Source organism: Mastigoproctus giganteus, chromosome 8 (assembly GCF_048544385.1).
Source record: "Mastigoproctus giganteus isolate SK-2022 chromosome 8, ASM4854438v1, whole genome shotgun sequence".
NCBI lineage: Eukaryota > Metazoa > Arthropoda > Arachnida > Uropygi > Thelyphonidae > Mastigoproctus > Mastigoproctus giganteus.
The window spans coordinates 170,037,716-170,065,465 of NC_143582.1; the positions used below are offsets into that span (position 1 = coordinate 170,037,716).

The following is a 27,750-nucleotide window of genomic DNA, read 5'->3' on the forward strand; positions in this document are numbered from 1 at the left end:
GCCTCAAAAAGTAACTTTCAATTTAATGGACACCTTTTCCCTATTGGTCCATAAATTCTAGGGTTACTATATCCTTTTTTGTGCTTGTGAGAGTGCATAAGATGGAAGGAGTCTGGATATCAACAGATGAAGGTCTCATATACATGTCAAAAAGGCCACATCAATGCTCTAGTTCCATACATGCCCAAAATATGAGTTCAAAATTAAATTACATTAAATACTTTTAATATTTAAATAAATATTAAAAAATATAAAGCCATGTATATGGGTAACATACTGAAAACAAATACATATAAAAATAATAACGAAAAATAAAATGAATAAATAAACCTTAAAACATTTGCATATAATTAATATATAAATAATTTTTTTTCAGTTGCCATATTTTTGATTTTTTTTTTTTTTTTTACATTTTACTTAAATCTGTATATACTCAACTTGAACAGATCTGTAAAAATTAGCTATATCAGCAATTCTGGTCAAAAACTTTGGTCAAAAGAATTGCCTTAGGTCACAATTAACACTTAAACCAATCACAAATCTTGCAAATGTACTGGCTCTCTGCCTAAACACCCATCTTTCTAATTTTAAAAACTGGAAACATGTGGGGCATGCTATTCATTTAACATCTATAAGTAGGCTCAAAGATTATCCTTTCAACAGATGTGCAAATTTCTTTTATAATTCATCACAGAAGGTTACATCCTGTGTCTTAAACAGTATGCTAAGAAGAGAAATAGTTAATATACATACATTCATTTGTTATATTCATATTTATTACTGATAATTTAATATCTGAAGTTTCATTCATTCTTACAAATATACAAAAAAGTTAATAACATAGCTTTCTTGACAAATATACCCATGTAGTTTTTAATTAATCTTCTCTTCTACACATCTTATGAATAATGTTATATTTAAAAATCAAATGAATTTTAATAAATAGAAATACACATTCAAAGTAACAAAATGCATTAATAAAAGGTACAATGGGATTATAAATGGAATATTTTGAACTATGAAGCTGTTAAAAAAAAAAAAAAAAGTCCTCTGTAACAAAAAGATAGCAGGGTGATTGAATGTAATTATTCTCATATATACAAGCACTGCACCGAACCATTTCACTTCAGTCTTCATCACTTTCCTCATCCCCTCTATCTCTGATTGTCTTCTTCTGATATCCCAGCAATGGATTCTTTCCTTTACTACTGATATGTTTTCCAGGTGGAACAAGAAGGTCACCATTATAATGAATAACTCCAGACTGAGCAATTCTCCATTCCAACATCTCAGTAGAAAATTCATCTGTTCCACCAAGGTCATCAAATCCAACAATGTAGTCTTTTACTTTTGCTCCTTTGATAAGCACTATAGTTGGAAGGACTTTTATTTTAAGCCTGTTGGTTAAGAAAGGTGATCTCTCTGCATTAATTTTACAAAATCTAGTTTCCCAATGACTCTTAGCCAAAATAGCCAAATGCTTATCTACAATTTTACACCGAGGGGTAGAATCACGGTAAAAATGGCATACAACATTTTCATCATTATCTTTAGATGCCTCAAAAAATTCTTTCTCGTCAGTAAGTTCTGAATACTCACCATGACCTCTGGAAAGACATTTCTGCTTAAGGGCATATTGTTTCTTTAAAGCCTCTCTACGTTTTTCTCGCAAAATTTCAAAATCATCCTCACCCATATTCTCTAGCTTTTCTAGTTGAGAGTCAACTTGGGTCTCAAGAATCTTGGTTGCTTCCAGAATTTGGCCCTCTAATGTTGCTTGTACATCTGCCATAATGTGTTATATTTCTATAAATAGGAGATGGAAAAGAGAAAAAAAATAAAAATCAGTTTGCAGTATTATATTATTACACTTTACTGACAACAGAACAGCCACATTCCACAGCAATGAAGTGTACACAATACTTATGTTACAAGAAAGATATTAAATTTTAAATATTATAGTAATTGTAAATAACACCTATTCTAAAAACTGTTAGTATTAGCCATATAGTGCAAAAACACCCCCAGTTATATTATAATAAAATATAATATAATTATAATAAAATAAATAACTTAATAATAAAAATAAAAAATAAGAAAATGTATATTATAAATGGCAACATTCAGTGAACTTTTTTTGTGGTGTCTGTTTTCAATAATTAAATAATTTATTAGGCTAAAGTTGCTTATGGATGCTATTCAAGTTTCCAGATGTAATTAAAAAAATTATATTTTGCTGCATTCCCTTATGAAGGCATCTCCTTGTGAAGAGTATAGAGGATGGGAAGCAGGGGTATATTATTATTAAAAAAAAAAAACTTGTGCATACAGAAGGAAACACGAGGAACCCTTTGTAAAAGTACCAATTATGAATATGGAACAAATTCATGATGCATAATGCCATCAGTACCAAAAAATGCTTTTCACTATCAAGCAAACCTGTCCAGCCTTCTTCATACATGGGGAAGAGTTTCTCAGGCATCTTCCCTACCTCATTCAAAAGCATAAATTCCAGCTTAACGTATTAATCATCACAAGATATATTTGTGTATCACTTTTTTAAGCATTATGCAGTATGACTATATACGTCACAGACAGCATATTCATTAACATAAAATGAATACCCCAATATAACTGAGATTTCAATTTTTTTTTGGATAGATCATATCTTTGTTACAGTATACTGATCATGATAAATACAGTTATATCACGTTCAGTACATTGATTATGACATAACTATATTTTCAATACATACAAGGGCCTGAGTATGAAGGGTTTATCTGAGGAGGCTTGTAACATGTTACTTTTCAACACAGTCCCTTTGGAGTTGATACACTTTTGCCACTGATGTTGAAATGCAGTGATTCCAACAGCGAAAATGGTTCTTTCTTGGGCCTCCAGGAATGCATCCACTGCAACAACGATGTCACTGTCAGTGGGAAAATGGATGCAAGCCATTTTTTTGTTTTCAATGTATTTTTTTAAAATTAGGAAATAAGTGAAAGTCTGATGATGCTAGATCTGGTAAATATGAGGGATGATCCAAGATTTCAAGAATACACCATGCAATGCAGCCATGGCAATGACACTTGTAAGCAGACATGTTGTCCTGGTGGAACAAGACCCCTTTGCTAAGTTTACCTCTGTGTTTATTTTTGATGTTATCATGCAAAAAGCTTCACAAGGTCTGCATAGTTTGCCCTTGTGACTTACTTCTGGCCTTTCAGAAGGTAATCCACTAACACTCCATTAGCATCCCAAAAAAACTGATACCATCACCTTGCCAGTACAAGGAATCAACTTGGCTTTCTTTGGAGTAGGAAAAGAGCTGTGTTTGAACTGTTTGGACATCTCCTTTATCCCTGGCTGAAAGTTTTGGACACAGATCTCATCCATTGTTACAAACCTTGCAAGGAATTTGCTGGATCTTCTTGAAAACAATGCAATTATTCACTTGAATTGACATCTCCTGTGTGTTTTTTAATCTGCTGTCAACTTTGGGACCCACTGTGCTGATACTTTTTTTTTCAGTGAGAAAATCCATTATTATGGTATACATGTTCAAGATAAGATACCCAAGACACTGGCAATGTATCAAACTGTCTGGTCAATCACTCATTGCCAGATCATGCACACTGTCATCAACATTTGGAGTAATGGAGATTGAAGGTCTTCCACAGCATATATCATCTTCCAGGCTCTCCCTCCCTCATTTAACTTCTGCTGCCGATTTCTTAACTATGGAATAGAATGAGGCATCCTTCCCTAATGATGTAACCAAACCTCATGAACTGCCTTTGGTGTTAGTCCCTTTTCCCCAAATAATGGATACCTACAAAGTGACTGATATTGTCCATCTTTCCTCGTTTCCACAACTTTGTTGACTTGAGGATCTGTAATTAAAAAAGATATTACTGAAACTTGTTGCCTTATTACACTTCTCAACAAAATTAACATAACAATGTTTTTCATTAATATTTTATTGTGAAGTGTTGTTGAAGGACACTGAAGTGAATATTTGATATAATAGGCATCCTGGTGAATATTTGATATAATAGGCATCAATCTACCACATTACAGAGCCACACATTATTCAAATTATTCATACCTATAAAAACATGAGTTGCAACCACACCACTTCACTCCCATTTTTTGGTTTGCTCAGTGGGATAGCTATAGCTCCAGTACCCAGGATGGCAAGTAATCTTCATTTAGATGATTTGAGATGGCAGGCTGTTGGATAATTTGAAGTTGGAGAGTTAGCATTAGCAGAGGCATATGATGCAAGAAAGCAAGCTTATGCAGCATCATCAAAAAAAAAAAAAAAAACCACTCCCATTTCACCCCTCCATTCATTCGAAATACCTGTCCAGCTGAGCCTTAAATTTATTTAGGCTATCAACTTCCACAACAAGGGATGGAAGTCTGTTCCACCAACCAACTACCTGCTGGCTAAAGGCAAATTTCCGCACATCTATCCTACATCTTTCCTCAATTTGAATTTATGCCCTCTCAGGTGATTATTCTAAGCAAGAGGAAGAATCCCATCGCCGTTGAGCATGCTCAAACCATTCAAGGCTTTATACACCTCTATCAGATCACGTCGCCGGTGCCTAGTCTCCAGATACTATAATTTGCAAAACTTAAGCTGTTCTTTGTAAGAGCAACCCTTTGTTCAATTCACTAATCTTGTTGCCCTTCTCTGTACTCGTTCCAGCAGATCTACATCCTTCTTGAAATGAGGCCTCCAGACCTGTATACAGTACTAGGTGTGGCCTGACCATTGCATTATACATGGGAATAATCACCTGCTTATCACTGCTAGAAAAATTTCTGTAGATCATTGACAAGACACAATGAGCTACTCTTGCAGTCCATCTGCACTGCTCAGAAAACTTCATATCTGCCTGTACAATTACCCCCAGGTCATTTTCATTCTCTACCACTGTCAGTAGTACCACAGAGTTGATACGTTGCTCTGGGCTTACAGTTTCCCACATGTAGTACGTACTTTACATTTGTCGATGTTAAACTTCATTTGCCACCTCTCAGCCTCTGCTCAACCTTTCCAGATCCTGTTGCAGCAGCATAGTGTCAGTAGTGTCCTTAACAACCCTGCCAACCTTCATATCGTCTGCAAACTTGGACATTAAGCTTCATATACCATCATCAATATCATTTATAAATACAGAAAACAATAATGGACCCAACACTGAACCCTCAGGGACTCCACTAATAACATTAGTCCACGATTAGCAATGTCCATTGATTACCACTCTGTGTTCTCCCCCTCAACCACCCCTTTATCCATAGCAGCAATTTGCCTCCAATGCCACACTGCTCCAATTTTTGCAGCAGTCTTCCATGTGCAACAGTATCAAAAGCCTTTCTAAGATCCAAATATATAATATCAAAATTATTCCCTGCATCCAGTTCTTTTGTGACTGCATCATAGTATCCAATCAAATTGGTCAGGCAAGACTTTCCCTTAACAAAACCATGCTGTGTCCGAGCTATAACTGAAATCTTGTCTAGATGATCCTGCAGTGCTTGTTTAACCAGTGCCTCCATTAATTTTCCTGGAACAGAAGTTAAACTCACAGGTCTATAATTACTTGTGTCAGCCTTTGATCCTCCTTTGTGAATTCGGGTCACATTTGCACATCTCCAGTCTGTGGGTACCTCCCCTGAGTCCAAAGAAGCTCTCATAATTATGGCTTACTTCCTTTGCTGCCTCCTTTAATATAACTGGATAGAGACCATCCACCCCAGGTGCCTTTTTTATGTTTATCCTCAACAATTTCTCCTCTACTTTCCTCTCAGTTATTACAAAATCATCTAGCTCACTGCCAGAGTTTACTTCACCTCTGGCATTCCCCTTCCTGAAGGACTCCTCTTGTGTGAATATAGATGCAAAATACTCATTCAGTTTGTTAGCCACCTGAGCAGGATCCTCAACTGTTGAACCATCAATATCCAGTGGACCAATCTGATTCATCCCTTTCCTTCTAGAGTTTACATAGGTAAAGAACTCTTTTCTGTTTTTCTTTGCATCTTTTGCCAAGGATTTCTCATAATCTGCCTTTGCCTGCCTAATCTCCTTTGTGACTTGGTTACAGACCAGCTTATATCTATCATAGGCTTCCATGTCACCCATTAATTTATATGTATCCCATGCATTTTTTTTTTCTCTGCCATATGTCTAATTAGTTCATCTGACATCCATTTAGGCCTAAACCTTGAACAATATTTCTTAGTTGGTATGTAAAGCCTAGTAGCTTCCAAGATAAGTTCTTTGAATGCTTTCCATTTTGAATTTGCTGTTGGTAACATCATCAGTTGGTCCCACTGTATAGAATTTAAATACTGTCTCAGACCATTGTAGCCGCCTTTACGAAAGCAAAAACCCTTCCCTTTACCCCTGATGGGAGTTACCACTTTGAATAAATCCCATTTCAGCACACTGTGATCACTGCCACCTAGTGGTTCCTTTATCTGCAGATTCTTAATGCAGAAGAATCACTACTGATAATCAGATCAAGAGTATTACTCCCTCTAGTTGCCTCACGAACATGCTGATGTAGAAAACAATCATTCAATAAATCCACAAAAGCCTTGCTAGTGCGTGAGTGACCAGCCCCCAAATTCCAGTCAATATCTGGGAAATTAAAATCCCCCATTATAAGACTCTCTGATTTACTGGCCCGTTCTATTTCTCTGTATTTCTTATTATACTCATCAGAGTCATTAGGCCTATAGCACGATTTTGATCTCCCAATGCGTATGTCACAACAAACTGACTCTACACTGCACTGCCCAGCGATGTCGACTGGCTTCACTTCTTTGGATTTTGTGTTTCTTAACTAATAGCATAACCCCTATTCCCGTCCTATCCTGTCTGTCCTTTCTGTACACACTGTACTCCCCAAATTCTAGTTCTGCATTCCTTATATCTGTGTGACACCACGTCTCTGATATCCCAACAATATCTGCCTTTGATGTTTTGAGCAATACCTCAAATTCATCAAATTTATTTATCGAACTCCTAGCACTGGTGTATACATGTACCTGTTCCTATTCTTAGCTACCCTAACATAACCCATGTTTACGTGTACTGAAATGACTCCCAGCAGTCTCTGAAATACCCTGCATCTTGTTTTCCAAGCTGCTGCTCATTCCAATAGAAGCAGTGCAAGAGTTGCAGTCAGAGGTGGTACGTTGGCTTAATGTGTCCTGCAGTGTCGTTTAGGCACTGTGGAAGTAGTTTCAGGAGACAGAAACCATTACAAGAAAAGCTGGCCAAGGTTGGCTGAGGGCTACATCAACAAAGCAGACTGCTATCTGGCTCTAACAGCAACATGGAACCCTATGATGTCCTGTCATCAACTGTCTCTTGAATTTTTCTGCGACCACAGGTGAAAATATTTACAACTAGACTGTATTAAGAAGGCTCGATCCAGGTGGCCTCTACACAAGGAAGCCAGTGGTTTGTATCCCATTAACCCCAAATCTTCGCAGAGCTTATTGAAACTGGTGCCGTGAATACGTGACTTGGAGAAATGACAAATGGGATACAGTTCTGTTCTCTGAGTAGTCCCATTTTAGCCTACAAACAGATTATAGATTCCATCTGGAGACGACAAGGAATGTAGTACCATCCCTCCAACATCAGAGAACGGGTCATTTATGGTAGAGGCACCGTTTTCATGTGGGGTGGGATAATGTTCAACAGCTGCACTCCTCGTGTTTTTGATAGGGGTACTATAACTGCGCAGAGGTATCGAGAACAGAGCCTTGAATCCTACGTGAAGCTTTTTTAGGAGTATTGTTGGCCCAGATTTTCTTTTCATGCATGACAATGCCACTGCATATAGAGTTGAAGTGGGAGAGGAATATCTTGAAATTGAAGATATCCAACAGCTGCCACAGCCAACACAATCACCAGACTTAAATCCGAGTGGGATGCCCTTGGATGTCGCATTGCATGCTGAAGCACAACTCCTTGGTCACTTGGTGAATTAATGTTTGCATGGGTGGAAGGACGGGATTTGTTACCACAGAATCTTATAGACACACTTATATCGAGCGTTTTACTGCTGTCAGACCTGTTTAGCCATTGGAGGGGATAATGTGCATCCAATGTTGGTGACCAAACCGTAAGCAACCTTGTAAAAAATAAAGGGAAGCTATTAGATTTACATCGTAAAAAATAAATGCGTGTCCAATATGCACTACTCGCGTATTGGACACGCAAGTAGTGCGTGGTAAGTTTTTTCTTTTTTATCCATCGCCATATTTTTTACGTAAGTTGCTGAACATTTTTCGATACAGTAAGTCCCCAACTACAGTATGTAGTTCCGGACATATGTTACGCTATTTATATATTTTTTTATATTACTAAAAATTTCACCATAACATAAAAACGCACAGAATTCCAGCTATCGGTATTATTGCAAATGCAATAAGATCGAGTTTACTACCTGTTTACAACGAATTTCACTAACAGAAAAGCCCAGTAACCCGGAAAGTGCAAATTATTTTTATTGCTTATGGCAATAACCTCCAGAAATGTGCTTTGCTTTAGTAAAATGTAAACTCACGTGGGATGTAATAGTGAGTTTCACCTTAACCCTGTGAAGTTCTTTTCAGAAAATTTAATTTTGACTGTTATCATGGTGCCGACTAAGAGAATAAGGGCAAAAACACACTATTATCATGTCACGTGAATCTTGTCATGTCCCAGAGTAGTACTCTGTGGTCCCTGTTTAATGTAAACTGCGAAGTCGGTCGGAGAACACTGTAACGTAGGGTGGCCAGATTAAAAATTTGATCTCGAGCTCTTCATGCTTATGTTTGGGGTATTCATTCCACATTTAGGGGTACTCACATTATATCTTAAGAAAACCAAACAATTTTAATAACAACCATTTTATTTCTTTATTTTGTTGATTTTTACACGTTCGTGGAATGCAAAATTAGTCAAATTTAAATAAAATAAACCGAATTATAGCCCATGCTTTAATTCGGAAAATTTTACTGCAAAAGTTATAAACAACACTAAAGGAAACTTTTATAAATATTAACATCAAATGTTTTACACAATTGTTTACAATACACATTCAATAAACCTGATTTATCTTATCAAAAAGAAAATATTTACCTAGCAATACTTTTCACTTGAGCGAATTTTCTTTAACAGTTTTTCATTTTTTAATACATAATGCGTAAAATTCTTTGAATGACATATTGTGATTGGTTTTTCTGCAACAGTTCTCCTTCAACATTCTTTAGGTCTAATTTATTTCTACCTTTTTCCATGCATTAAACATTGAGCTAAATACTCCCTCACTCATTGCATTTGAGTGAGGCAAAGCAAAAAAAAAAATTAATATTTTTTTCTGTATTACGTACTTCATACGCATTTAAAATTTTTATCCAAACATCTTTGGTATTTTTGAGATCTTTTGTCTCAATATTTCTACGGAATGATTTCAACAGAACATATTCTTCATACAGCAAATCGATATTGATATTGGGAATTTTAAATAAAAAAAGTTTGTTGCCTGAGCCTTAAACCATTACAACGAAATAAAAGAAGTCAAGTAGAATGTAAAAGGTTACAAAGTAAGCATAATATGAATATTCTACAACCCTCTTTGTAAATAGGACAGAATGTCGTATTTGAGTCATTAATTAAGGGTGCATTTCAACAAAAACTTTATCGTCAGTTAATTCTTTCTTCTTAAATAATCATCTCAACAGGGTGTTTTATGATTTCTGCTTTTTTCAAATGTTAAAAAAAAGAGGTATCTTGGAAATTTTATTATACTTCCAAAAGGGGTACGTCTGGCAACCTGTAATGTTGTATATGTGTCATTCTCTTGGAGGAAAGCTGAAGCGAAATGAATTGCCACAGTTCATCCTCCTCTTCAGATTTTGAAGAAGATTTAGAAAATGCATGCGCTTTTCTTATAGTCGAGAAAACAAAAGAGTATGCAATGGATACATGACATCAACTGGAAGAGAACAGAAAAAGGCGAATTCCACCATTCATTGCAGGACTTAGAAGATGAAAATTGTTTCAAGGTGTACTTATGCTCAGTGGTGAGCTGTGAATATTTTAACAATGGGCTCACACTTTTGCCGACTTTTTTGATGTGAAACATCTTTTGGGGGGGGGGGGAGATACCTACTGAGTAAATCTGATCGGTCACGGAAGTGACGTCATTCGAGGTGTCTGCCAGAGGCGCTTCCCACGCTCAGACCACTAGTCTGTGTGGAGCACTCACTAGTAGTATGATTAGAGCTCGTGATGCATTTTTCGTGACCAGTACGATATCTCGAGTCCTAATTTGGAATTTTTGAATAGTATGACGTCACAATCATACTTCCTTCAGTTACTACTGCAGTATGATTGCAAGTATTTGTCATATGACTGCAACAATACAAAGATTTGTCAACAATTTCTTATTTTGTCTCGCATTTTCGCATACGCAGCTGTTCAGCTAACATTCCATTGTTAGGTGCCTCGATATTTAGACACGTTGCAGTAGGAAGTATACTTCTCTTACTTTAGTTAAAAGTTTACCAAGTTTGCACAAGCCCTCTTCACAAGCCAACACAAAATAGAAACAACCCAAACATCTGATCCTTACCTAACTGGCATACAGGCCACCTGATTCCTCAGTGGCAACTTACACACAGCTCTCTTGCTGTGTCTTATTTATCCTCCTTCCCGGGTTCCCCTTTCACTTGATGGTGCTTATTGCTCCACTGATAACCTGGAGGATTCCTTCGCCTACATCCTCCATATTTCTAGCTATACCCTCCTTTCTTGCGCACACTCTGTACTTCCCCGACTCTACCTTTTTTTTTTTTTGTCTCCGTCCAGGAAGATCTGGTGAAACTGGCGGAGACAAGCCAGAGAATAATGGGCAGCCTAGCTACCTCCTAGTGGTGTGTGTGTGTGCGGGCAACATGGAGTCCCACCAGGGGCCCAGCGGCCAAATGCCTGGACACTCAACAGAACCTAATGCAATATGTCATATACAACACACAACGCTTTTCTGGCATTTACAGTACTACCGTATTCTTTCACAGCGAACATATGGTGCAGATGTGGGAAACCACAGGTGGTGCCTGACCCTAACACTATGCACACTACATATATTGTCTTCCAGAAATTATGGAAATTTGTGAATGATCAATAAAATATTTACAATATAAAATCTCCTTTGTTTCGTAATCAATATATACAAATCAAAATATCTAAAAGAAATGTGAACCATGTTTCACATAAAACCATCTACATACTCAGCAGACACGCAACTTTTTTATTCTTTTTTTTACAACTAGGGAAATATAATGGATAAATTTTTTTCATAATAAAATTTTAATATTGCGAATAAAAAATAACATGAAAATATTTCCTATATCACAAAACATTGTAGAATATAAAAACAAATATTACATAAAAAAACAAACTATTCTAGAAAAGGTACACAAAAATCACAGATTACATGAAAAAAATTATTACACAAATATTCAAGAAAAATTTATTCTAAAAATTTGCCTTATGCAATTTACTTCTTTATTAATATTTGTTTTCGATGTATGGTCATCATAATCTTCAACGTGTTTAATTGTCACAATATTATTCATTCATTTATTTATTCACACAATATTATTTATTACGCTGAAAGCTCACACAGCTTCAGCATTGCTAATCGCAATGGTTTCAAAGATATTTCTGGCTTTCTTAATTGAAAAGGGAATTTCACTCGATTTTAAAGATAAATTGTCTTCGACAAAATCTCTAAAATCATTAATTTTTATTTCATATTTTATCAGAAAACAAATTTCTTATTCAATTTTCACCATCTTGACACCAAGACGAAAGTTCTTTCATATTCCAAGATTTCTGGTTGCATATATTTAAAATTTCTTTCAGTGGTATCATTATTTTCTTTATTTAATTTAAAATCACTCTGTTGCATTAATAACTTATCCTTTAAGAATAAAACAATGCATTTAATAACTTGTCACGAGGTAATTTTACTGTTCTTACTTTCAATTCCTTCAAATTCTTTCCACTTCAACATGCTCTCAATTTTAGCTTCATAATTTCCTTCAGAATTTTTCAAATTAGCAATAACATTGATAGTTCGAATAATTAATTTATCTGCTTTTACCATAGTGAATCTGTAAAGCTTCTGAAAGGTAAGTGAGCTCCTGCAGGATGCTGATAATTAGTGCTAAATGTTTAAGAAATTCCGGATTTAAAAGTCGATTTAATAATCCGGAATATTTAACTTCTGATTCAAAATGTTTGCACAACACAGGATAATTCCCTTAACCCGCAATTACCGTCCGCAAGCTACAAAGATGATTGCTAAAGAACTTGATGTGGAAACTATAAAGATCGTTCGTGTGTTCTGGCTACGATGAGCAGCCAGAACACACGAACGATCTTTATAGTTTCCACATCAAGTTCTTTAGCAATCATCTTTAATTTGCAGTGGTTTTTTTTTTTGGAGATTGGTGATATCCCAGAGTACTACTCTGTGGGTAATATAATGCATACAGTTTTTTTTTTTTTTTTTTTAATTATTACCCCTCTGCCATTATATTTTAGAATATTTTCTACACAGTAAAAGCTTCGACGAAATTTCAAAATCTGCTAACATTTCATCTTCGTAAAGTTTATATAATATCTTAGTTGCCTTAATCCTCCCCCTACATTGCTACTGTCATTAGTTCTTCGAATATTGTGCAAAATGTCGGAATCACACGGATATTCAGCTACTGTGACCATGCAAACATAGACAGGAGAAATTTACTGGAAGGCGTGGATCACTCACTTCTCTGAAAAACATACGCCCGTTTGTCGGAGTAAGGGGAACCACAACACAGCTTGACCAGAGGCTATTATCCATGTCGGGAATCTTCTTAATCCGCTGACTGGCTATGGAAAGCATATTGGCTTGTGCGACTTCTCGGTATGGAACTGCATAGGTTTTACGGACACCACTAACATTGTGAAACAGTACCTTTCACCCTTAATTCGCACTTTCTAATTACCTAAATTGCCTAAAGGCCAGAGGGAAGAACAATGCATACAAAGTTGTCTCTCCTAACTGTTCGTTACATGGAAATTTTCTTCGTTCAACGGAAACTTCTGTATTTTAAATGTAATTACCAAGAGGAATTTTAAAAATTAAATCAAAAATGAAGCAATTTTAAAATACTTAACTGATCGATTGCCCATTAAAATACTGGTAATGGGGCCCAGCTCGCCCCACCGTAGTTTCGGCGCTGGATATTCAATAATTGCATCCAGGATTTCATTTGTAAAATAAATGATCATCCCAACAATGGGCTCGCAAATTTTCAAGGTAAATAACAATGGGCTCTTGTGAGCCCACTATAGCTCACCACTGCTTATGGATAAATAAAGAAGAATTTAATTTCCTATATAATCCAATTAAGGGAAAAATACGCAATTTCGAAATTCAATCAGTGCTAAGAAAAAAATTAGTTGTATGTTTAAGGAAAGTTTAAATACTGCAAGATACTACTACAAAAATTGAACTTGTAAGAAATTGTTATGTATGAGTTGTTCAAATTGAAATGATCGACTTGTTCGTCATCTCAACTTGTGCGCTCAAAACAGATTATTTACTTCTAATTTAATTTTATATTAGTATTTCCTCCATTTTACTCTTGTCACACCTAACGAAATTTTTGTTTGAACAGAAAAATCTGACTCCCTGACAATGTCATTCGGCCTTGAAGCCCAACGTGTTATCTTGTGAAAACAGCCAATCACAACGGTGCTCTCCACAGTTGTGATTAGCAATACACTAATTGTTAAACATAGCTCCCCCGCATTTGATGCTAGACATGTATACAAGTGAAGTCTCATGAAGTGATAATACTGTGTTTCCGCCCTAAGTGACAGTGCTACTAGTAAATCTACCAAGAAAAGGAAAGCAATCGATTTAGATTACAAAATTAGAATAATAAGGATATATGAAAATGGCCAAACATTAACAAGTAATGCACGGAATTCAGATTTGTCAGTGGCAACGGTGAACACAATAATAAAGTAGAAATACAATGCGAGAAGCGGTGAAGCGATCGGCACCAATGAAGTTAACTATAATAACCAAGGCTACGAAATACAAATCAGTTTTCGCTGTACAGTAACATGCTTTTTTTCTTCGTGTTTTCTTTTCTTATGAGTCACTCTGGCTGCTTCACTGCTGTCCCCAGATAGTTTTTAATTGAACTAATTAAAAATATATAACTGTTTTTCTTCATTCTTCTGAGGATATCATGTGGTTTTTGCAATTTTGGCATATCAGGGATCCTGAGCTGGATATCATCATTCTTCTCTTGGTGATTGCCTTTCTTTCTCTTTCTCTCTCTCTCTCTCTCTCTCTCTCTCTCTCTCTCTCTCTCTCTCTCTCTCTCTCTCTCTCTCTCTCTCTCACACACACAGCTGGTGCAGCATAAGCCTCAGGCTTCCTTGCACCACATAGCTAATAATATAGTAGCAATATTTTATTAGTCATTTCCGAGTTAGTTACTCGACTTACGTAAGAAGTCCTGGAACATAACTCTTACGTATGTCAGGGACTAAATGTATTTTTGGATTAACCGGGAAATCGATTATCCGGGAACTTTTTTTATCATCTACCCGGGAAAATCGAGAGTCTACTGTATTAAAAAGGCAAGCATACTGCAATATTGTTCATAACCAATTAAAACAAGCAAAAAGGATTACTATCAACAGAAATAGCACGGAGCATATGACTGAATACATTTTCAAAGAATGGGCTAATAGCACTTTTGGTAATCCCCCAGGATCAAATCAGATTGAGACAACTAAAAATAGGACAAAATAATTTGACCCCCTGAAAGATTTAAGCATGGGAAAGGATTCAAACGCAGAGAATCCAACATGACCTCCTTTGTGAGAAATTCAAATCACCAAAGAGAGTGCAATGAAGGCAATCAACGATATGCCCAATAAGGCAACTGTTCGGCCAGATAAATTTCCAATGTTCATACTTAAAATAAGTAGTCCATTTATATTAGATATATTACTACACATCTATCAGGAAATCATAAAATATATAGTGTTCCCACAAGTTTTGGAAAAAATACATTGTAACCCCAATACCAAAGATTAGAAACCCAAAATTAACTAAGTTTTACCAACCAATTTCTGTTAATTGTACCCTACAGAAGGATTTGAAAAAGCATTGCTTCCTATTATCAATCAACACTGCTTCAGCCATAGACCGCCACATTTACACTCAGTCATTTCAGGGAACTTACTGGAAACCCTTTTTTGCATGCAAAAAACACTAAATGGGAAAAAACAAATGGATATTATTTTTTTGGATATTTCTGTAGCCTATGACAGCATATCAATTTCAGCGCTCATTGGGATTTTAAGGAATTATTTTGATATAAGAGGAAATTTGTTCAGCATAATAAGAGCCCTGCTCAAACAAAGACAACTTAGTGTTAAGCACCAAGCAAGAAATGGCCACTCTGGAAATGGCCATTTATTGCTTGGAACTGCAATTTTATAACGTATGCTGATGATGTGAAATTCTTCATCACATCAAGATCACTAATCAGCAGAAGGTATTGCGGGATGGCAAATAGCAAAATCTCGAAATTTGAGATCTATCTAGATGGCATTGGGCTCTGTATTAATAATGCACAGAAGTCTGCCCAAATGACCGTAACTAACAAACAGGAGAAAAATCAAATCTCTATCTTTGTGAACGGGTCTAGTATGACAAAAGTGCACTCGCACTTGAACCTGGGTCTTAAGGGATGACAGACTCACCTTTGCTTAACACTTCACTCACATGATGACAAAAATATATGCTGCTTTATGGACTACTAGACATGAGCTTGTAGAAATTGGAGACCCTCATCTAGCGACCAAGTACTTTTAAAAGTGTGTCCTTCCGAGTTCAATGTATGCCTCTCAAATTTGATCCTCTGCAACTGATTTGTATTATACTGCCGTCCTTGGGATTGAGTACTGGCTTTTGAGATAACTCAACAGAGTTGCTGGCCACCCCTTTACTATCTCAAGGGCCATTCTCTACTCAAACCTTAACATCACACCCTACAGAGGAATATACACACTCTTGCACAAATGCTCACAGGCAGATTGTACATGCCTGTCTGGGATAGTGTTTTAGCCAAACCATATACCATAGCTAGACATTTGGAGGAGAAAACTTCCCACTTCGTCCAATCCTCAACAATCTGGGTCACCTGCAAAGATTCTTCCCATCAAATACAGTAAAAATATTTAACTCTCTGCAGATAGATGCTGAAAAATACTGGAAAGAGATCTTCCAGAATTTTTATAGACTCACCGAAATATGAATCAGCTGTAAGAGATCAAGCAACTTTCCATCTACAAATAATTCTGCAATTTAAGAACAGACGTGGGATGCCATTCTATGCCAAAGACCATGCAGAACGTATTCCAAATAGAAGTGAACTGTGACAACATACTAAAGAGTTGCGACTAAATAAAACTGTGTTTCATGTATTATAAAACAAACTTCTACTTTAAGGAAAATAATATTTGGTAAGCTATTGACTGAAAAAATATGCCTTTAATTAACAGTAGTGTAAATTTATAATTTACATATGAAATTGCTGATTTGTAGATATAGGATTAACATAATGTATATCCAGAATTATTAATGCATAAATATATATTAAATATAAATGTGTATATAATATTTTGGGACGAGACTACATGTTCAGTATATGTAACCCACTGCCCATAGTATCTCATACCCTGCTGTGTAATTAGCACCCTTCTGGCACTTAGTGTCCTGCAGTGGTTCCTTTTGTGAAATAAATGGATAATAATAATAAAAATAATAAAAGGACTGGCAGAAACTGTTTTCTCTGCCCCACCAGAAAATTAACTGGAGATCAGTATTTAAGGCCTTGTGATGATAACCAGGAAGATAAAGCTGTTTGCACATGGCAAGGTTTCTGAAATGGGAAGGTGGAATGTAGTGTACTACCATCAGCAAAACTATAAACACGATTTCCAGTCAAGAGAAGAAAGTTATTAATATGCAAAAAGAAAACAGTGGGAGAAAGAACTGAAGTTGGGGGACACCAGCATTAGCTGAGAAGTAAGAAGACAGAGTGCCATCTACCATTATCCAGTAAGTGATTAGAGAGAAAACTGGCCACCCAACTACAAAAAACCAGGTGGAAATCCATAAAATGGGAGCTTGTTAAGAAGACCTTCATGCCAAATACGATCAAAGGCCTTAGAAATGTCAGGAAGAGCAACTGCTTGCGTTTCAAAGTTTTTCACCAAATTTGTCCAAAGATGAGTAACATAAACCACTAAGCCATCAGTGGATTGACAATGATAGAATACATATCAGCAATCATTAATCAGATGGAAGATTGAGATAGCGTATGAGTAATGGGATGATAACTGGAAGGGAATGATTTGCAACCCTTTTTAGGAATTAGTTCAATGTGAGCAAATTTCCATGTAGAATGAACACGCCAGTGGAATAAGAAAGTGTAAAAAGACCACACAAAACAGGCACAAGTTTTGGTAACAAGTGGAGAAAAGCCATCAGGACCAGGAGCTTCCTTGGCATCACAACTGTTCAGAATTTTTCTAACAACCTTCCATTGGGAGACCATGAAGCCTTGAGTGGAGTGTTTGGTATGGTAGGAGGTGATTTGTCAAGTTCATCAAATGAGGCTGAGAATACCTGTTAAGAGAGAGGCTCTGTTGGTGATGATACCATCACCATGTTGTGATCTGAAGTACCTAGAAAATCACTAACACTGACTATGTACTTTGAAGGGATGTTGATGAAGAAAAGATCAAGAGAGTTAGGTGTGTTGTTAGGATTATCTGATATTCTGGTAGGTAACTGCACAAAGTAGTAGTAGTAATGACAAATGGTATAAGAAAGAAAGCCTATATATCATCAGCAAAAAAAAAAAAAAGTTCATCTGTACCCTGCAAGAATTTGTCTAGTTCTTCCTTGAATTTATTCAACTCTCCACTTCCACAACAATGGATAGAAGCCTGTTCCAACAACCAACCACCTGCTGGCTGAAGGCAAGCTTCCACACATCTATCCTACAACCATTCTTCAAATTGAATTAATGTCCCCTCATGTACATAGTCTCAGCAAGTGGAAGAATACCATTAACATTCAGCTTACTCAATCCATTCAGGGCTATAACACCTCAGTCTGATCTCCCAGCAGGTGTCTGCAATTCACAGAAATGAAAACAAAAGGCTTTAGTTCTGTGAATTGCAAGAGGTAAGAGCACCATTACCTAAAGTGAGGCCTCCAGACCTGTATACAGTAAAAAAAAGATGCAACTAACCATGGTCTTACACAAAGGGATAATCACTTACTTATCCCTGTTAGCAACATTTCTGTATATCATTGACAAAAAACCATTAGCTGTCCTGGCAGCATGTCTGCACTGCTCAGAGAATTTCATGTCTGACTGTACAATTACATCCAGATCTTTTTCACTCTCCAATAATCTGAGTGTAATACCACACAGTTGATAATTTACTCTGTTAAAAAAGAAAAGTTACTGCTACCCCATTTACTGTACCTTGCATTTATCAATGTTAAAATTTCAACTGCCATTTCTTAGCCCATTGACCCAGTTTTCCTAGATCTTTTTGCAGTAGCTCACAATGATGACTGCTGTTAAACACCCTGCCGACCTTTGTATCATCTGAAAACTTAGACATTAAGTTGACATGCCTTCATCAATATTGATAAATATTGAAAACAATAATGGACCAGCACTGAACTCTGAAACACTCCACTAATAAGTTTAGTCCACAAAGAGCAGTGCCCATTGATAACCATTCTATCTTCTTCCATTTAACCATCCTTTTATCCACAGCAGTAACCTGCTTAATGCCACATTGCTCAGTTTGCACAGCAGCAACCTGCTTAATGCCACATTGCTCAGTTTGCACAGCAGTCTTTTATGTGCAACAGTATCAAAAGCCTTCCAGAAGTCCAAGTATATGATTTCAGAAATTTATTTAAGCTATCAACTTCCTCAACAGCAGATGGAAGTTTGTTCCAGCAATCAACTACTCACTGGCTAAAGGCAAACTTTCCACACATCTATTCCACAACCTCCTCAACTTGAATTTATGCCTCCTCATGTGCATAATAATTCAATAATATTGAAATAATTGAAATCATTATTTCAATATTACTTGCAATCAACCATCCAATGGATGGATGATTGCAAGAACAAACTTCCATTTGATGTGGTGGAAGTGGATAGCTTGAATAAATTCAAAGAAGAACTAAACAAACTATTCGAGGGAACTGATAGGTAAAATGAGAATTTTTTTTATGCTGATGCTGTATAAAATTGCTTTATTGCATCATTTACCACAATTAACATTAATATTAATATCAAAAACAGAATGTATTTAACAAGTTTTTTTGTTTAAAATCTTAGAATTGTTTTTGTTTTGGAAATAAAAAAAAAAAAAAAAAGTGGTCCCCAAACCTGTGGTCACTCCTGTCTGTAACTTGACTGACATTTACAAATGTCAATAAAGTTACACAGGAGTGACCACACGTTTCAAGTCGCACACAACTTGAAGGGTGACAAATGCTCTGCAGCAAATTTAATTGTGTTCACTATTATTTTGGTCAGAATAAACAAATGTTCTAAGCAGTAAACCTTTATTATTATTATTATTAGCCATATGGTACAAGGAAGCCTGAGGCTTATGCTGCACCAGCCAAAAAAAAAAAATTCCCGAGTTACCACCCCCTGTGTGTGAGAGAGAGAGAAAAGTAGAAAGGCATCACCAAGAAAGAGAAGAATGATGATATCCAGCTCAGGACCCTGGGTTTGTCAAGCCCATACTCACCTGATATAGGGCATAAGTAACAGATACCCAAAGATTGGGAAACAGGAATAGTAATCAATTTACACAAAAAAGGCTCCAGAAATAACCCTAACAACTACAGAGGGATAACACTGCTGTCAACTGCTGCAAAGCTATACTCTAATATACTAAAGAATAAACTTAATAAATACAGTGAACAATTCATAGAAGAACAATTTGGGTTCAGAAAAGGGGGAAGCACAATAGATGCCATTTTCTCACTACAACAAATTTTGGAGAAAAGAAGAGAATTCAATCTACCAACATTTCTGCTCTTTATTGATTATGAAAAAGCATATGACAATGTAAACCGGGAAAAACTGGCAGATTCTAAGTGAAGAAAATATCCCAACTCAGGAAAGCGATCCAAAGCCTATATTAGCATTAGCATTAGTAGATGCATATCATGCAAGAAAGCAAGCTTAAGCAGCATCAGCCAAAAAACCACTCCTATTTCACCCATCCATTCGTTCGAAATACCTGTCCAGCTCAGCCTTAAATTTATTTAGGCTATCAACTTCCATAACAAGGGATGGAAGTATGTTCCACCAACCAACTACCTGCTGGCTAAACACAAACTTCCGCACATCTATCCTACATCTGTCTTTCCTCAATATGAATTTATGCCCTCTCAGGTGATTATTCTCAGCAAGAAGAAGAATCCCATCGGCATTGAGCATGCTCAAACCATTCAAGGCTTTATACACCTCTATCAGATCACCTCGCCGGTGCCTAGTCTCCAGACACTGTAATTTGAAAAACTTAAGCCTTTCTTCATAAAAGCAACCCTTTGTTCCATTCACTAATCTTGTTGCCCTTCTCTGTACTCGTTCCAGCAGCTCTACATCCTTCTTGAAATGAGGCCTCCAGACCTGTATACAGTACTAAAGGTGTGGCCTGACCATTGCCTTATACAAAGGAATAATCACCTCCTTATCCCTGCTAGAAAAATTCCTGTATATCATTGACAAGACACCATGAGCTACTCTTACAGCCCGTCTGCACTGCCCAGAGAACTTCATATCTGCCTGCACAATTACCCCCAGGGCCTTTTCATTCTCTACCACTGTCAATGTAGTACCACAGAGTTGATACATTGCTCTGAGGTTACTGTTTCCCATACGTAGTACTTTACATTTATCAATGTTAAACTTCATTTGCCACCTCTCAGCCCATCTGCTCAACCTTTCTAGATCCTGTTGCAGCAGCATAGCATCAGTAGTGTCCTTAACAACCCTGCCAACCTTTGTATCGTCTGCAAACTTGGACATTAAGCTTGATATACCATCATCAATATCATTTATAAATACAGAAAACAATAATGGACCTAACACTGAACCCTGAGGGACACCACTAATAACATTAGTCCACAATGAGCAGCGTCCACCGACCACCACTCTCCGTCCTCCCCCCCAACCATCCCCAGCGGCAACCCGCCTCCAATGCCACCCCGCTCCCAATTGTGCAGCAGTCCCCCATGTGCAACAGCACCAAAAGCCCCTCCAAGATCCAAACATACAGCATCAAAGCCACTCCCCGCATCCAGCCCCCCTGCGACCGCATCATAGTATCCAATCAAACCGGTCAAGCAAGACCCTCCCCCAACAAAACCATGCTGTGTCCGAGCCACAACTGAAGTCCTGTCCAGACAATCCCGCAGCGCCTCTATCAATTCTCCCGGACCAGAAGTCAAACTCACAGGTCCACAACCACCCGTGTCAGCCCCCGACACTCCCCTGCGAATCGGGGCCACACCCGCACATCTCCAGTCTATGGGCACCTCCCCCGGGCCCAAAGAAGCTCCCACAACCACGGCCAAGGGCCTGCTTACTTCCTTTAATATAACTGGACAGATCCCATCCACCCCAGGTGCCCCCCCTATGTCTATCATCAACAACCCCTCCCCCTCCTCTCAGCCATCACAAGACTCTCCAGCTCACCGCCAGAGCCCACCTCACCCCCGGCACTCCCCCCTCCAGAACAACTCCCCATGCGTGAATGCAGATGCAAAATACTCGCTCAGCCCGTCAGCCACCTGAGCAGGATCCTCAACTGCCGAACCACCAACATCCAGTGGACCAATCCGACCCATCCCCCTCCCTCCAGAGCCCACACAGGCAAAGAACCCCCTTTCCGTTTTTCCCCGCATCGTCCACCACGGACTTCTCACAACATGCCCCCGCCCGCCCAATCTCCCCTGCGACACGGTCACAGACCAGCCCACATCCATCACAGGCCCCTACGTCACCCATTAATTCATATTCATCCCATGCACCCCTCCTCTCTGCCACACGTCTCACCAGTCCATCCGACATCCATTCAGGCCCAAACCCCCAACAACACCTCCCAGTTGGTATGCAAAGCCCAGCAGCCCTCAAGGCAAGTCCCCCGAATCCGCTGCCGGCAACACCATCAGTTGGTACCACTGTACAGAACCCAAATACTGTCCCAGACCTTATTATGTTATACCCTGTATTTTATTACATAAAAGATAATATGAAATTAAACATCTATATACATGTAACCTACTTTTCAGAGTTAATATCTTAAATATCCTTAAAATTAAATCTAAAACTCAGTCCTCCCTTATTTCTTGTAAACAGGAGTACTCCTCTTATGCTTTTTTTTCGATGACACTTGGATTTCTGGACAAGATCACATATCTCCATTAGGGATTACCCTGACATCTAATCTCACTTGCCATAAGCATATTACAAATTTTGCTTCCCCTGCATCAAAAAAAAAAGCAAAACAACTGGGTTTTCTTTTTCAATTTTGGCATTATTTTTCTTCTCAACACATACCCACTCTGTAGAAATTTCAAATGCACTCCACCACGTAACATATGGAAAAGACATTCCAACAAGATCTGAAAAAATTTAGCAGACATACTGAGAACTGGCAACTGAAGTTTAACATCAATAAATGCAAGGTATCGCATATGGATAGTGGTAATCCCAGATTAAAGTACCAAAACTGTAGTGCTATACTGAAGTTAGCAAAGAACAAAGACTTGGAGATAATTGTGCAGTCAAACATGAAGTTTTCTGAGCAGTGCAGATGGGCTGCTAAACTAACTCATAGGATTTTGCCAATGATATACAGGAATTTTGGCAGCAGGGATAAGGAGATAATTATTCTGCTGTATAAGGGAATGGTAGGGTCACGCTTCCATATTATATACAGTTGTAGAAACCTCATTTTTAGGAAGGATGTGGATCTGTTGGAAGGGGTGAAGAAGAGAAGAGCAATGAGATTAGTGAGTGGGAACAAAAGGATACTTTTATCCAGAAAGATTTCAGTTCTGAAATTTACAGTGTCTGGAAACTAGCCAACTGCAAAGAGTTCTAATTGAGGCGTTTTAATGAAATGGATTGATTAAGCTAAATGTTGATGGCATCCATACTCTTGCTCAGACAACACACATATGGGAGCACAAATTTAAACTAAGGAAGGATGGTTGCAGGATAGATGTGCAGAAATTTGCTTTCCATTAGAGGTTTAGTTTGATTGTTGAAACAAACTTCCATCTTGTAGTAGTAGTAGTGGCATGTGATGCAAGAATGAGTTTATGCAGCATCAGCCAAAAAAAAAAAAAAAAAAAAAAAATTACAAAACAATCCCCTCTAAATATTAGTCCAGTTCCTCAAATTTATTTAGCCTATCTACTTCCACAACAGATGGAAGTTCGTTTCATCAATTAACCACCCGATGACTAAAGGCAAATTTCCGCACATCTACTCTACATCTGTCCTATTTCAATTTCTGAACAAGTGGAAGAATCCCATCAGAATTCAGCATGCTCAACCCATTCAAGGCCTTATACACCTCAATCAGATCACCTCACAGATGCCTAGTCTCCAGCTGCTGCAATTTGCAGAACTTAAGCCTCTCCTGGTAAGAGGATCCCTTCATTCCCCTCACCAATCTTGTTGCCCTTCTCTGTACAAGCTCAAGCAAATCTACATCCTTCCTAAAATGAGGCCTCCAGACCTGCATCAGTACTCAAGGCGTGGCCTGACCATTGCCTTATACAGAGGGACAAGCACCTCCTTTTCCATGCTAACAAAATCCCTGCATATCACTGACAACACCCCATGACCCGCCCTGGCAGCCTGTCTGCATTGCTCAGAAAACTTCATATCTGACTGCACAATTACTCCAAGGTCTTTTTCATTTTCTACCTCCTTAAGTGTAGTACCACACAGTTGGTATGTTTCTCTGGGGTTACTTCTACCCATATGCAGTACTTTGCATTTTTCAATGTTAAACTTCGGTTTCCTCCTGTCAACCCATCTGCCCAACTTTTTTAGATCCTGTTGTTGCAGTAATGTATTGTCATTAACAACCCTACCACCTTCATATCATCTGCAAACTTAGACATTAAGCCTGATATACCTTCATCGATAAATATAGAAAACAATAGTGGACCCAACAACGAACCCTGTGAGACTCCACTAATAACATTAGTCCACGAAGAGCAGCACCCATTGATTACCACCCTCTGTCTTCTCCCACTCAACCATCCTTTAATCCATTTTAGCAACTTAACCTTAATACCATTCTGCTCGAATTTATACAGTAGTCTTCCATGCACAAGTGTCAAAAGCTTTCCTGAAATCTAAGCACATGATATCAAAATTATTTTTTGCATCCAGTTCCTTTGTAACCACATCATAATAACCAATCAAATTTGTCAGACAAGATTTTCCCTTAACAAACCCATGCTGTGTCTGAATTATTACTGCAGTCTTGTCTAGATGATCCTGTAATGCATCTTTAACCAGTGACTCCATTATTTTACCCAGAACAGAAGTTAAACTAACTGGTCTGTAATTATTTGTGTCACCCTTCGATCCCCCTTTGTGAATTGGAGACACATTTACACATCTCCAGTCCATGAGGACCTCTCCTGAGTCCAAGGACGCTCTCATAATTATGGCTAAGGGTTTGCTTACTTCTTTTGCCGCCTCCTTTAATATAACTGGATAGATCCCATCCACCGCACGTGCCTTTCTTATGTTTAACTTCAACAATTTCTCCCCCACTTTGTTCTCAGTTATTACAAAATCATTAAGCACCCTGTTACAATTTGATAACCTTGTGGCATTTTCAAACCTTTAACTCCTCATGTGTGAATGTAGATGCAAAATACTGATTCAGTTTGTTTGCTATCTGAGCAGTATTATCAACAGTCGAACCATCAATAGTGGACCAATCAGATTCATCCCCTTCCATTTAGAGTTTATATAAGTAAAGAAATCCTTGCTGTTTTCCTTAGCATCCTTTTGCCAAAGATTTCTCGTAATCTGCCTTTGCCTGCCTAACCTCCTTTGTGACTTGATTACAGACTAGCTTATATATATCATAGGCTTCTGTGTCGCCTGATAATTTATATGCATCCCATGCATTTTTTTCTCTGCCACGAGTCTTATTGCGTCGTTGAAGTAAGTGGAATGAATAAATTTAAGTAAGTAGCTTGAATAAATTTAAGGAAGCATTGGACAATTAAAGGGGGGATGGTCTTCTGAATTGACATCACTAGTTCTCCCACTCTTTTCCAAATCAATTCAAATATATACTGCAAACAGTGGGAGAACTAGTGATCCTATATGTGCCTCCAGGGCTGAGGCCCATATGCACTGTATAAAGTACTAGGGGGTTCTCCTGTGTTTGGAAAATCTTCAGAACAGGGTGCACACGCCAGCATAACATAAATTAACCTTTTTTTTGACCAACCAAAAATGTAAGATTATTTTTTTTAAAAAAACACATTAAAAACAACCCACACAACTAAAAAATTATGATAGTCTGGAGTGCTAGCCACCATGAAAGCCGGAAAATAATAAATAATAAAAATTATTATTTTAGGTTTAAAAAAGTTATACTCAGAAACCAATAATTTCACAGAAAACGGCAGCTATGCAGTAATCAAATGCTATTTTTTTTTTTTTTTTGAAAGGACTATCTAGAATACCAAATCTGCAAGGATGCAACTGTGACATTATAAAATGAATTTCAGTTATACAATTCCACTAAGAACCAGTCACTGAATTCAAAAGGAGTCACAGAGTAACCAAAGGTGAACCCCAGTCTAGATGACCTGTGACTGTCAACTACACAAAACATTGTTATTTATTAGCTGATTTTGGAAGATCAACTGACTGGTTTACAATACATAGTACAGATACCAAACATATGCTATGAACATGTATATCATACTGTTCATAAGAAATTGAGCATGAAAATAATTTCAGTGAAACAGACAACTAAAAATTTGAATGCAAACCAGAAGGGAGGGAGGAAGTGGGGTGCAAATTGTACAATTCTAGCAAAATTTTCTAGCTAACTGGAAATCATTAATATAACTTGGATTACTAGCATGATTCAGATAGCAAACAAGTCCCATGGAATGGCATATGAAAAATCTCACCACAAGAAATTCAGAGGAAGCAATCAGCTGCCAACGTTATAGCATCAGTTTTAGAAAAGGCACATTACCTTTATTAGATGATTAATAGTTGTCTAAGGGAAGTGCTTCTTTTAATGTTTGTCATGACTATGACTTTTGGTTTAACTCCGTTAAGACTGCCTGGGAATAATCTTTGAGTTTCAGATGTTTCGTCTATCCATTCAGCTGTGAACATTTTACTTCATGCATTCCAAAAGCTTAATCTGAAGTCAGAAATGAATGCCTAATCTGAATCATAAATTAGTTCTCAAATATTTCAGACTTATGAGACATTTGGGAACTAATTTCTGTTTTCAAGTGCTTCGTAAACTTAAGTTTAGGAACACCTGATAGATTAGTGAAGCTAGGGTGCATCAAATGAGATTCTATCGAACTTCATCCCCCTCCCGAAGAGAGAGACTTAAAACCAGAGGAAAAAAATCTAATTTTCTCTAGGGCAAGGTTTCTCTAGGCAATCTAAGCCCCTCCCAAAGAAAAATCCTGGTGAGTTCTTGTTGTAAGGCATAGGCGTATAGTATGTCGGTTTCCATACCGCATTAGCACCTAAAAATATTTATACCAAACCAGAATTGTTTTTAATTTTTTAAAGATGCCACCCCCTCAACACAAAATTAGAAATCCTCAATGGGTAAAACGTGCAACAAAACCCACTGAACAGGTGGTGTCCAAAATATTCGATTACTATTGGCAAAATTCAAATATAAAAAAGCATGGTATTAACTTAATTTTCAAACAGATTCTACTCTTCTATAAAAATACTGTATACCTGTTTCTACGATTAGTTTCTATTATTTCAATAATATTGCACACCTATTTCTGTAATTAGAATTACACACGTTTCGCACGGAACAAAGTTAAATCAACTTCTCAACTAATTCACGTTTTAAACTGACCGAGAGCGCATGCGTCGCTTTAATAACTAAACAATTTATAACTCTATATGGTATTTCACTGCAACATGACTTGCCCACTAGCAAATCAGTGCTCAAATCGAAGCGTTAAAATAGGAACACTCATATTTGGAAATAGAAATAAAATTAAAAAAAAAAAAAAAAAAAAAATATATATATATATATATATATATTTTTTTAAAGTTTATTCACCATAAACAGACATTTTGGCAATAGAAATAAAATAATATATATATATATATATATATATATATATATATATTTTTTTTTTTTTTTTTTTTTTTAAGTTTATTTAACCATAAACAGACATTATACACTAGTTCTCATTAATTTTTACATTCAGACATCACTATTAATTACGAATGTAATTAATCTTGATTTTC

General features: G+C 37.2%; 1 protein-coding gene across 1 annotated transcript; it reads right to left on the reverse strand.

The window, feature by feature from the left end:
• LOC150082001 (phosducin-like protein 3) lies at positions 1-27,299 on the reverse strand. Its single transcript, XM_090379897.1, has 2 exons — positions 27,223-27,299; positions 1-1,806 (listed from the first exon to the last, which is right to left on the reverse strand). The coding sequence occupies exon 2, from the start codon at positions 1,790-1,792 to the stop codon at positions 1,127-1,129; it is 666 nt and encodes a 221-aa protein (XP_090236023.1). The 5' UTR covers positions 1,793-1,806; positions 27,223-27,299; the 3' UTR covers positions 1-1,126.
• Between the last annotated feature and the right edge of the window lie 451 nt (positions 27,300-27,750).

What these genes read in the sequence shown, in the direction of transcription:
- LOC150082001 (XM_090379897.1), bottom strand. Translation starts at nt 1,792, where the DNA reads ATGGCAGATGTACAAGCAACATTAGAGGGCCAAATTCTGGAAGCAACC.